The sequence below is a fragment of the Pipistrellus hanaki genome (assembly GCF_964339955.1).
Source record: "Pipistrellus hanaki genome assembly, chromosome: 6".
Classification (NCBI taxonomy): domain Eukaryota; kingdom Metazoa; phylum Chordata; class Mammalia; order Chiroptera; family Vespertilionidae; genus Pipistrellus; species Pipistrellus hanaki.
In genome coordinates this window covers 35,676,294-35,689,405 of record NC_140508.1, presented here as the reverse complement: position 1 = coordinate 35,689,405, position 13,112 = coordinate 35,676,294, and the positions used below count along the sequence as shown (strand labels likewise).

At 44.2% G+C, this 13,112-nt stretch overlaps 1 protein-coding gene and 1 long non-coding RNA gene across 2 annotated transcripts in view; one reads left to right on the top strand and one right to left on the bottom strand.

The window, feature by feature from the left end:
* Positions 1 to 10,069, bottom strand: part of CHMP4B (charged multivesicular body protein 4B) — a 44,635-nt gene extending 34,566 nt beyond the window's left edge. Inside the window, exon 1 of the mRNA XM_084888588.1 lies at positions 9,725 to 10,069. Within this exon, the coding sequence (XP_084744714.1) occupies positions 9,725 to 9,914 (190 nt within the window). The 5' untranslated portion in view covers positions 9,915 to 10,069. The remainder of the gene's footprint in view (positions 1 to 9,724) is intronic.
* Positions 1 to 13,112, top strand: part of LOC311624920 — a 203,220-nt gene that overhangs the window by 111,383 nt on the left and 78,725 nt on the right. The gene's annotated exons all lie outside the window — the stretch shown is intronic.

The following is a 13,112-nucleotide window of genomic DNA, read 5'->3' as shown; positions in this document are numbered from 1 at the left end:
GTTTCCTATTATGATGCTTACATTTTCCTTCTAAATATAGCATCCACCCTCAAAATGACCAATACAAAGCTGCTACCGTGTTTCCCCCGAAAATAAGACATCCTCGGAAAATAAGACCTACTTACTGGTTTCCTTCTGAGTGAAATATAAGGCATCCCCAGAAAATAAGCCCCCCACACCCCCTAGGCTAAACATGAGAGGTTTGGTCCACTGATTCTGAAAGAAATGGAGTCACAAGAAATTCACCAGGAAATTCAGGAATTGGATTGTTATGATAATGTTCCAGAAGATGATGACATGATTGTCATTGAATAAATGAGTAAATTCTTTTTTAAAAAAAAATATATATTTTATTGATTTTGTACAGAGAGGAAGGGAGAGAGAGATAGAGTTAGAAACATCGATGAGAGAGAGTCATCAATCAGCTGCCTCTTGCACACCCCCTACTGGGGATATGCCTGCAACCAAGGTACATGCCCTTGACCGGAATCGAACCCGGGACCCTTCAGTCCCCAAGCCGACGCTCTATCCATTGAGCCAAACCAGTCCCGGCAAAATGAGTAAATTCTTGATACTGTAGGATTCACAGTTTGTCTGGTTTGTGTTGACAACTACCATACTACCGTACCATATACAGGTAATAAATTTCCTTTTTTAAAAAAAAAATATATATTTTATTGATTTTGTACAGAGAGGAAGGGAGAGAGATAGTTAGAAACATCGATGAGAGAGTGTCATCGATCAGCTGCCTCTTGCACACCCCCCACCGGGGATATGCCCACAACCAAGGTACATGCCCTTGACCGGAATCGAACCCGGGTCTCCTCAGTCCCCAAGCCGAACCTCTATCCCACACATGTCAAACACAAGGCCCGCGGGCCAAATCCGGCCCGCCAGGCCTTGCAATGTGGCCTGCACCGCGCTGTCATCACTGCACTCCGCTTCGTTCCATCACAATGACGCGCATGCGCATAGATAACAAGTCACGCGAGATTCAGGAGGCGTGACCTATAGTCCGGCATCCGATGTGGTTGTGCGGGTGGCAGAGCAGAGCAGAGACTGAGTGTGCGGGCATAAAAAATACACAGCAGAAGCTGCCAGTTCCTGGCATAAAGTGCAGGCATAAAAATCACAACAGAATCTGCTATCTGTACCCAGCCAGGCATTTATTGACTGACTTTTTTTTTCTCCACTCCATCTGCCAAATCAAGCTATCCCTGTGCAGTTTTCAACTTTTTCCTTCTAATGCAGATTTCCAATAAACTACATCTTTTACTGCCAATATTGATCCCAAAATGTCCAGGAAAAGAAAAGTTGACGGTGAAGGCAGACAATTTAATGACAAATGGGAAAATGAATACATGTTTGTGCTTAGAGAGGGCAAACCAGTGTGTATATTGTGTTATGAGACAGTGTCGGTGATGAAAGAGTACAATATACGTCGTCATTTTGACACCAAACATAATGTTAAGTATGGCAAATATACTTTGGAAGAAAAGCATAAAATTGTTAAAGAACTAAAAGGCAAACTACAATCACAGCAGCAAATGTTTACAAAGGCTACAGCAAAAAATGATGCTGCAGTGAAAGCAAGCTTTATAGTGGCTGAAGAAATTGCCCGTACTTCAAGGTGTTTTTCAGAGGGTGCCTTTTTGAAGCAATGCATGCTAAAAGTGTGTGAGCAAGTATGCCCAGACCAGATACAGAGTTTTCAAAATGTCAGTTTGTCAAGAAACACCATGGCAGATAGAGTTCAAGAACTCTCAGGAAATCTATCATCACAGCTGGCCAAACAGGCATGCAGTTATCTCGCTTTTTCACTTGCTATCGATGAAAACACAGACAACACTGATACAGCGCAGCTGTCCATCTTTATACGTGCTACGAAGACCGACCTCTCTGTCACTGAGGAACTTTTGGATGTAGCTGCCATGCATGGGATGACGACTGGTAGAGATATATTTGAGGCTGTGGAGAAATCTATAATTTTAAATTACCCTGGGAAAAGTTGGTGGGGCTAACTACCGATGGCGCACCTTCAATGTGCGGAGAAAAGAAAGGCTTGGTTGGACTAATGAAGGAAAGAATGCAAAAAAGTCACTGCCACACACCCTTGATTACTTATCATTGCATTATCCACCAAGAGGCTATGTGTGGAAAAGTTCTGGACATGAATGACATAATGACCACAGTCATTAAAACTATTAACTTTATACGGGCACGTGGCCTGAATCATCGCCAGTTCCAGCAGTTTTTACAGGAGGTGGGTGCAGAGCATGGAGACGTGCCATACCACACAGAAGTAAGATGGCTGAGCAAGAGCGCAGTCCTCAAAAGATTTTTTGAGCTCAGAGAACAAATTGCTCTTTTCATGGAAAGTAAAGGAAAGCCCTTGCCTGAACTGTCGGATCCCGCCTGGCTATGTGATTTTGCTATGATGTGTGACATATGCGAGCATCTCGCCCAACTGAATCTGAAGCTGCAGGGACGCAAACAAGTCATCACGAAGATGTCTGACATGATCACAGCATTCCAGCGTAAACTTCAACTATGGAAGTCCCAACTGGAACAGGACAATCTTGCCCACTTTCCCGTTTGTTTGAGTATCTCAACCACTATTTCTGGTACTTTTCCTTACAGTCGGCTGGCTACCAAAGTTAGCCGTTTACTAAGTGAATTTGAGCGGCGCTTCTCTGACTTTAGAACACAGTACTCAGGCTTTGACATCTTTGCCAATCCTTTTACAGTTGATGTCAACAATGTGCCCCATCACCTTCAGATGGAGATAATCGAGCTTCAGTCTGACAGTGGCCTGAAATCAAGGTTTCAGGATGTTGAAATTGAGGACTTCTACCCTCTACTGCCCCCTGACTCAATGCCAGAGCTCCGACTTCATGCTGCCCGTATTCTATCCATGTTCGGGAGCACCTATCTTTGTGAACAGATGTTTTCAATAATGAATCTGAACAAAAACAAGCACAGATCACGCATTACCGATGACAACCTCCATGCTGTTTTGCGGGTTGCTACAGCCCAAGAAATAAAACCGAATATTGACTCATTGATCCGGGGAAAACGGTGTCAGACATCTAGCCAGAAAACAAAACAATGAGCATTTTAGGTACATTCCAATATTACTGTTTTGCTTGATACCAATATTACTGTTTTGCTTGATAGCATGTGAGTTGGTTAACAGCACTGTTAAGGAAAAGATTGTTCCACTCATTTTAAATTCACATTTCTGGTTAACATTGTCAGTTTATGACTGTTCAGTAAACCATTCGGCCCGCGATTTAGGCTGGATTTTAGATTTTGGCCCCTTCTCTGATTGAGTTCGACACCCCTACTCTATCCATTGAGCCAAACCGGTCCCGGCAATTTCCTTTATTTTCATTTAACAATAAATGTGTACCGTATTCTTCTTCATGGAAAAATAAGACATCCCCTGAAAATAAGACTTAGCGCATCTTTGGGAGCAAAAATTAATATAAGACACTGTCTTATTTTCGGGGAAACAGGGTATGTTTGAATATCCTCTGTCTCACTTTTTACAAGACAGTGGGGTAGCCCTAGCCAGTTTAGCTCAGTGAATAGAGCATCGGCCTGCAGACTGAAGGGTCCCAGGTTCGATTCCGGATGGGGGCACATGCCTAGGATTGCAGGCTCAATCCCCAATTGGGGATGTGCAGGAGGCAGTCGATCAATGATTCTCTCTCATCATTGATGTTTCTATCTCTCTCCCCCTCTCCCTTCCTCTCTGAAATCAATAAAAATATATTTAAAAAATGAAAGAGTGGTATAGCACAAAACAATCTTGGGCAAGAGGACTACATTTTCTTAAACGCTTCCTACCCAAAAGAACTCCTAAAGCTCCAAGGGCTCCATCCCAGGGCTCTGGACCACTGCAAACAAAGCAGCTCTGGCTTTCTGCCTCAGAGACGTACCCTCATACACACCTCACAGGCCTCATTCTCCACACTCAGAAGTTCCCCGAATGCAACAGTCCAACTCAAAGATCCTCACATTTAGCTAAACTTCCAAACAAAATCTATCTTGAATTTTAAATCACATTATAAACCCACTGGCAGGCACTTAAAAAATATTTAATCTTCCTGCCAAATAGGGCAAAAAAAAAAAAAAATTGTCATTTGAATCGAAGGCGCCAGTATGTTTGGACAGCCAACACACGAGGCCTCTCTGACATTTCACCTGTCTTAAGAAGTAAACCAAACCCAATCCAGCTAACCATTTTTTGAAACAAGAAACTTAAGTGTCACCAAGGGAAATTCCCACTGCTCAGTTCCCAGCTGGGTTTCAGGTTTTCCATCCATGGGCCGCTGGGAGAGGAGATCCTATTGGCATATTAACCATTAAGATGCTGTAATTTTCCACCTGTCAGAATGGCTATCATCAACAAGTCAACAACAACAAGTGTTGGCGAGGTTGTGGAGAAAAAGGAACCCTCCTGCACTGCTGGTGGGAATGCAGACTGGTGCGGCCACTGAGGAGAACAGTAGTGTTTCCTCAAAAAACTAAAAACGGAACTTCCATTTGACCCAGTGATCCCACTTCTAGGAATATATCCCAATCAGAAAGGATATATGCACCCCTATGTTCATATCAGCACAATTCACCATAGCTAAGATTTGGAAACAGCCTGAGTGTCCATCAGCAGATGAATGGATTAAAAAAACTATAGTACGTCTATATAATGGAATATAATGCTGCGGTAAAAAAAAAAAAAAAAAAAAAAAAAAAAGGAGTTCTTACCATTTGCAACAGCATGGATGGACCTGGAGAGCATTATGCTAAGTGAAATAAGCCAGTCAGAGAAAGATAAATATCACATGATCTCACTCATTTATGGAATATATAAACAACATAAACTGATTAACAAAAACAGATCCAGAGACAGGGAAGCATGGATCAGACCATCAAACCTCAGAGGGAAGGTAGGGGAGGGTGAGGGAGAGATCAAAGGACGTGTATACATGTATATAAGCTTAACCAATGGACACAGACACCAGGGGGGTGAGGACCTGAGGGGGGAGGGGGAGAATAAGGACATATATGTAATACCTTAATCAATTAAAAAAATTAATAATTTATTGGAGAGTTTTTGAGCTCAATAAAATGTTTGACTATTGAAGTAAAAAATTTAAAAAAAATGCTGTGATTTTCACCTGATACCTTGATTCCAGAGAACCAAAAGCCACATTCACTATAAATTTAACTTAAGATATCTTTCCACATATTAATGTTTTACAGCAACGTTACTAAACATGAGAGAACCACCTGACTCCAGCAATAAGCAGATTTAATGAAGACATATTTCTGTGAGCTCCTGGCCTCTCTGCATCGATCAGACATTTTCAACTGAACCTAAATTAACCTGTAAATGAACTGATTTGCATCCATAAATCCATAAGAAATGTACCAGTCGTGTGTTTGAGACACCCAGGCTCCATTTCCCAATCTCATACAATTCTCTTGTTAAGCTACAATAAATTGTGCTCCTTTCTACAAACTGTTTTCATCTTTATTAAAACAGGACAAAAGGGAAATCTGAACCACCATGGGTAGATATTTCATAACTAGTCACAGTGCTTAAAAAGAAAAGAATCTCAGATACCTGATCATCCTTCTTAGGAAGAAAACCAACAGAACATTGTTTAGAAAGTACCAAAAGAGACCTAAGTTTCAGTGATTTTGTCATTTCACTTAGACTGCAATCCTGGTTTCCATCTAGTTCTCAGTGAAAGAACTTTTCCATTTTGATAATCAAACCAAAGAAGTCTGATTAACAAAAAGGAAAGAAAAGTATACTTACTCAATATCTACAATGAGCTACACTCTTTCATACATTATCTTAGCTAATCCTCACCAGACAGTCATGTGAGATGTATATAATTTCCACTTTGTAGAAAAGGAAAGTGATGATACTTAAGTCTCCTGGGTGGCAGGGATCATCATTCCTAGTAATTAGCTCCCAACACTGAGTATATGGCCGAGGACACAGGTTTAAGAGCCTACCACATACTTAAGAATGAATGCATGACTAAGGGAAGGGAAAAGAAATTTGGAAAAAATATTCAACCTAAATTTTGCTCTAAGCCTTAACTGAAACCACTGCCTGGAACACGCCTGCACACAGTACATAATCTACTTGAGTTTCAGAGGTTTGTTTCAAAGGACAATTTATCATCTTTCTCATATGTATGCCACAAAGATACCATCCACCTTTGGCTGTACACTCCACAGGGCAGGGCCTGAGCCTCCTGAACCTTTTTCCTCCCACTCAGCACCACACCTTGCACAGGAGGGCGTGGAATGATCTAAGCAATGACAAAGGTCATGACGACACCTTCAGCCATCTTGGGAGTGAATAAAACACAAGATGCCCACAGCCACCAGAAGAACTAGTCTCTGAGTCACGACTTCCTGTCTCCAGCCTCATTTTCCTCTCTAATCAATGGGAACAACAAGAGAACACACTCACAAGATTGTTTTAAATCATTTAATAAATACTAAGCACTAATCACATGCCAGACACTATGCTAGATGTGATGGACATGGTGCCTCATGGAACTCACAGTCCCAGTGGATGCTGTGAGACTCATATGAGAAAAGGACTTTTACAAACTTCAAAGAACTACACTAGGAAGCACTGCTCCTCCCCTGTGTTTCCCAACTTGGTTAATGGCATCCACCTCTAGCCACTGTCCAAGCTCTACACTTGGGAATTGTCCTCAACTCTCCCTCCTTCATCCTGCGCACAGTTCTAATCCATCACCAAGCCTCTCCTGATTGTCCTTCAGAAAAGTCTTGTCATTATCACTTCTCGTCCAGTTTTTCATGCTTCTACACTAGGCACTTTGTTCCTACCTGAATTACAAGTCTTGTAATAATGACAATGGCAAGCAGCTATTGATCACTTAACATATGGCAGGCTTTGAATTAAGAGCTTTCCATGCATAACGTAATTTAATTTAATAAGGTAAATACTATTACCCTTATTTATAGAGGTACAGAGCAACCTACCCAAGGTACACACAGCTAGTGACAAAGCTACCATATTATGAGATTGTACCCTTATCTGTTATTGGATCCCTGCCTCCAGTCGTTCCTGGTTGGTCTACACTCTTTCCTTATGATGCTGCTGGAGTGTTCTTTCAAAAATCCAAGCTGATCTGTATCTTCAGGTCTAAGACAGTCAGTGGCTCCTCACCATCTCCAGGTTAAAGTCTGAAGGCTACAGGCCACTCCTGTGTTACCTGTTTGTTGTCCAGCCACACTCTCACAGCTCCCCAAGTTATTTGCTGACCCACCTGTAAAGCCTTTTTTGCCGTTTGCCCCCTGACAGGAACCTTCTCCTCTTAAGCCTTGGCCCCAAATACATAAACTCATGTTTCAGCACTGACAGGTATGTTTCTTTCCTTCTCTCTCTCTCTCTCTCTCTCTCTCACACACACACACACACACACACACACACACACACAAACTCAAACAAACTACACACTTCCAATCCTGAGTCCCTGGAGGGCAGGCACAATGTATTTTCATCTGTTTCTCTAGGTCCCAGCACAGTACCAAGTCAATAAGTGACTAAAGGAGTGGTATGTGGTGGCGTTTTCACCTCTCAGCACCATCCCAATAAGCAGATAGGACCTTTCCTCCAGAGGACGCTATAAAGAAGGGCAGTAGCTTCTGTCCTCTCAGGAAAACTCAAGATAGACTGCTTCCAGCAGAGTTATTACAACTGAGATTGTTACTCCATAGTCTGCTAGAAGCCTCGCTCCAAGCCTCTTTCAAACCAATTCAATCACCTCAAAACTGCAGCAGCTCAACTAGCCTCAGACCAAAAGACCACTGGAAAATTGCCCTTTGATGGGAGATAGCATAAAATGACGCCCTCCTCTACCACCCTGAAATGAGCAAAGCATTCCCAAATGCAGACCAGTAAAAACAAAGACTCTAATTACCATGAACAGAGGATCTTCCTGAGAGTCATCCTCCCAAAAAAGCTAGAGACAGCAAAATCTGACCCTGCTCTCCATCTCCTGAGCCACAACTGGAGTCTCAGCCACAAACAGATGACTGCAGCTCACTGGTCTCCCTGCTCCCACCCTCACTCCCCCAACCAGTCTGTTTTCCAAAGAGCAGCCAGATGGTGTTTTTAAAACCATTATCAATAATTATGACAATTAGGACAGGCATAACACCCTCCAACAGCTTTCCATCCACTTGAAATAAACTCTTTCCAAACTCTTTACCAGGAAGTTCAAGGTCTACTCCCCACCCCCTTATTTCACACCACTCTCCCCTTCAATTACTGCCTTCTAGAAACAGAGGTCTCCTGTTTCTTAAAACAGGCCAACCTCTGGGCCTTTTCCTATGCCGTTCTCCGGGCCCACAGGCCCCTCCCCTAGATTTTCCCAGAGCTGGTTCCTTCTCAAGAACAAATTTACCTTTGCAAAGGGGACCTCCCTGACCACGCTATCTGAAGTGACACCTATTTCCACCCTATCACTCCCCATCAGTTATTTTTTTCCCTACCCATCACAACTAGACAATATTTTCTTGATTGATTTTCCTGCTCTGTCTTCTCCCTCATTAAGAGTAGGAGCTGTGTTTTGTTCACCCTATGAAAGCACACAAAATTCCAAAAGAATTGTAGACTATTGACAAAGGAACATCTTCAGGATGGGCTATTTTGTTCTTAGGTTAAAATAAAGAAAATATCTATTTAGCCCTCACTATGTGCTGGGCACTGTAAATCCATAATCTTCCTTTCAGGAAGATAAATTAACTAGTTCAAGGTCACTGGGCTAGGGACCACCAAAGTTCAAGTTAAGTAATTTATCTATAGAGCTTTTCAACCCCTCTCCCCTTTGCCCCCTCTTAGGGGAAGGGTCTCGGCTAGGTATGGTTCACTCTCATATTCCCAAAACAAGAAAGATTAAATATCCCTGCCCTTAAACACGGCAGTGGGGACTGGGGAGGAGTCCTGGCCAATGGAGGAAAGGAATCTTTATTTCTGGTCTAGAAGGTTGGGGAAGCAGTGAGTCACGGGGTGAGGGCTTGGCCTCTGTGAAACTCTGGTAAGACCTGGCTCTGAAGCACCAAGAAGCGAATCCCAGAGCTGGAAAGCACTTTAGGCCTCACGGAGGCAAAAGCTTGGCTGGTGGATGGGGCAAAATGAGACAAGAAGAAAAGTAACTTGCTCAAGTTCACTCAGCAAGCGAACAGAGCCGGAACCAGGGGTCCCCTCTGCCCCAGCCCCCTTGCGTCTCCGTCAAGGAGGCTTCTCAAGGATAATTCTGAGTCAGAGGGTGGAAAGAGCCAAGGGCAGCTCATGGACTCCACAGAGGGGCAGGGGAAGGAGCAGGAAAGGACGAGTGTTAGGGGATCGGCAGTACCTGGGAAGGGGGTGAGGGCAGGCCAGAGGGAGAAGGAAAAGGCGGAAGGGAAGCGAAGGGAGTGAGAGAGGAGTAAAGTGTTGTGAAAGCAGGGTCTGAAGGGGCCTGGCAGAGTGGGAAAGCCTGAGGGGAGAGGGCTCGGAGTGAGTTTGATGGAGGAGAAGTCCGGGGCTCGGGGAGACACTGAGAGGAGTCTGACGGGGGGAGAGATCCCAGGATCCGAGCAGATCCTGGTGCGCGTCTGAAGAAGGTGGAGTCCGGGCCCCGGAAGCCGAGGGGAGTCTAAGGGAGCCGGGCCGACTCACCGCGCTTGTTTTTGGTGCCGTGCTTCTTGGCGGCCGTCAGCTCCTGCTCGATCTTCTTCTCCAGAAATTCTTGCTTTTTACTTAGCATCTCTTCCGTGTCCCGCAGCCTCTGGATGGCCTCCTGGGGGGTCGGGCCGCCCTTGCCAGCCTTACCCCCTCCCGCCCCGAACAGCTTCCCAAATACCGACATGGTTGCTGCTCGCCGCGCCGGCCTGCGCCGTCCGCTCCGGCTCGGCTCGGCTCCGGCGCCCGCTCCCGGCCCAGCCGCTCCCCGCCGCCGCAGGCCTCGCCGCCGCCTCCGCCCCGCAGCTGAGCCCGGCCGTGCCACCTCCCATAGGCCCCCACGCCCGGCTCCGCTGGCGTCAGGGCAACACGCCGCCTACTACAACTCCCGGCGGGCAACGCGCTGACTGTGCCTCAGATATAATGGAGAGAGGCGCACGGCATGCCGGGAAACTATAGTCTTCCGGCTTGAGGCGCTGGGCGACGCGTGTTGTTTGGTCTGTCTAGGGTTAAAGGGCGAGGGGGAATGCTGGGAAATGTAGTGTCCTGGGAATCCACCCTGCAGGGGAAGAACAGAAAGAGAAAATAACTTTTTAAAAAACATACACTGTAATTAACATTATGCACATTCTGTGATCCAGGCATCGTGAAACGTACTTTATGTACATTATCACATTTAATTCTCACAAGCCTATGGCAAATAATACTGTTCTGATTTCGTAGGTGAGTAACCAAGACTGAGAAACTGAGTGATTAACTAATTTAACTTAATAGTCCTGTCTTTAACATTTGCTGTTCCCTCCAATGGAATGCCTTTCTATTTCTTATTCACTTAATAAGGTTCTTTGAAATACTTTTTTGGGCAAGTTGCATCCTCTACCCTGCGTACCTCTCTCTTATGGAAACTGTAAACCGGAGAAGATAAAAGGACCACCTTAAAGCTTATGTAAGCTAGGGAATGGAAAGTGCTTACTTAACATAGACCTAGCATAGTAGGGCTCAAAATGTGTATTCATGATCAACCGGTGTTGCTCAGTTGGTTGAGAGTCCTCCCATGCACCAAAAGGTCGCGGGTTGGATCCCCAGTAATGGGCAAGCAAGAGGCACCCAAAGGATGTTTCTATCTCTCTTTCGCCCACTTCTCTCTCTCTCAAAACAAAAAATCAATTTAAAAAAGCTTTTAAAATAAAAATGTGTCTTCATTCCTACATATTCTGGGTCATCATTATGCACAATAATTAAACCAGTAAGTGACACAGAACTTCCATTTTTTCTTTTTTTTTTTAATATATATTTTATTGAGTTTTTACAGAGAGGAAGGGAGAGGGATAGAGAGCTGGAAACATCGACCAGCTGCCTCCTGCACACCCTCACCTGGGGATGTGCCCTCAACCAAGGTACATGCCCTTGACCAGAATCGAACCCGGGACCTTTCAGTCCACAGGCCAACACTCTACCCACTGAGCCAAACCAGTCTTGGTGACACAGAACTTTCAAAAGTAGCAGAAGTATTAGTATTTCCTCCCCTTGCTTTTCACAGGCCCAGCTGGATGTGGGGCCACATTTCATTGTTTTCCCTTCTCTTTTGCTGTCAAGAATCACTTCCCGCAGAAACCGGTTTGGCTCAATGGATAGAGCATCGGCTTGGGGATTGAAGGGTCCCGGGTCCGATCCTGGTCAAGGGCATGTACCTTGGTTGCGGGCATATCATAGGGGGTGTGCAAGAGGCAGCTGATCGATGACTCTCGCTCATCGATGTTTCTAACTCTCTATCTCTCTCCTTCCTCTCTGTAAAAAAACAATAAAATATATTTTAAAAAAGAAAAGAATCACTTCCCCACTCATTTGCAGTGAGGTCAATACTTCCCCAAGCCCACCATTCTAATTTGCAGCTTCCAATGGCCAATGAAAAAAAACATGACTTCTCAAAGGCCTTTTTTATTCTTCCTAGACCTTTCAAATATGTGAAGTTGTTTGGGAACAGAGTTTCAAATAAACTAGAGGCCTGATGCACAAAAATTCTTTGTGCAAGAGGAATAGGTCTTCCTTGCTTCTAGGATCAGCTTCCCGCTGGCACTGGGACCCAGGAATCCCTCCTCCAGCCGCCCGCAGGTACCTGGGACCCCGGCTGGCTTCCCCTGGGTCCCAGCTTTATCAGGAAGGATGTCTGAACATCGGGAAGGTCATTCTGCTGTCCAGTCTAATTACCATATTATGCTTTTATTATTATAGATGACAGCTTAACTGAACTTTTTCTCTATGATTTCACATGAGTCTTGTCTCCTCCCACCCCCCAGACTCTGATCTAAATATGAATAAAAACACCTCTCAGATATTGTTCTTGTTTAACCTGCCATAATCCCAGCTTGCATATATAGGTACCCATTCTCAGAGAATGGGAGAATTTATTTCACCCAACTTTCCCGGATGGAAGACATTTTTCATGGAGACAAGCTAGAACTATCAAGAATTTACAGAAGCATAAATTGTAAAATATGTCACACTTGTGTTTGTTTTGTAATTAAGACATTGCAATGTTTTTATCAAAATAAAGAGACTTCAATGAAGCCACTTTATGGATATAATCACCCTTCCATATCTAAGTAATCTGTTCCCTCCCCTCTTTTTTTTTTTTTTTTTTTTTAATCCTCACTAGAGGATATGCTTGGAGAGAGAGGAAGGGGTTGGGGTTGGGGGTGGGGAAGAGAAACATCAATATGAGAGAGTAACATGGATTGGTTGCCTCGCATACACACAGGGACTAGGGATTGAACCTGCAACCTAGATATGTGCCCTGACTGGGAACTGAATAAGCAACGGGAGGATGCTCCTACCAACTGAGCCACCTGGCCAGGGCCTCCTCCCCTCTTACCTACGTCATGCTGCAATCAGGCATACAGGTGAAAACCACTTCCTGGGCTTGAACCAAAGAATATACGAATAGGAAGATCCTGCCCTGGCTGGTGTGGTTCAGTTAGTTGAGCATTGTCCCATGCACCAAAAGGTTGCCAGTTCGATTCCTGGTCAGAGTTGGGGCTCAATCCCCAGTAGAGGGCATGTGTAATAGTGTATTTCTCTCTCTCTCTCTCTCTCTCTCTCTCTCTCTCTCTCTCTCTCTCTCTCTCATTTTTCTCTCAAAAAAAATCAATAAAAACATTTTTTTTTTTTTTTAAATAGGCACATCTTGTAATTATCACCATCAGTCTTGTATTGCTGAGTGGGGAGGGGGTTGTAAACTGAGGATGACAGTGGAGCCCCTTGTCATAACTTTGGGAACCCAGAAAAACATCTTGGGGATATGATAGCAGAACACTCATTTTGTGGGTGTTTGTTTGTTTGTTGTTGTTTTGTTTTGTTGTTGTTTTGTTTTGTTTGTGTGTTTTTT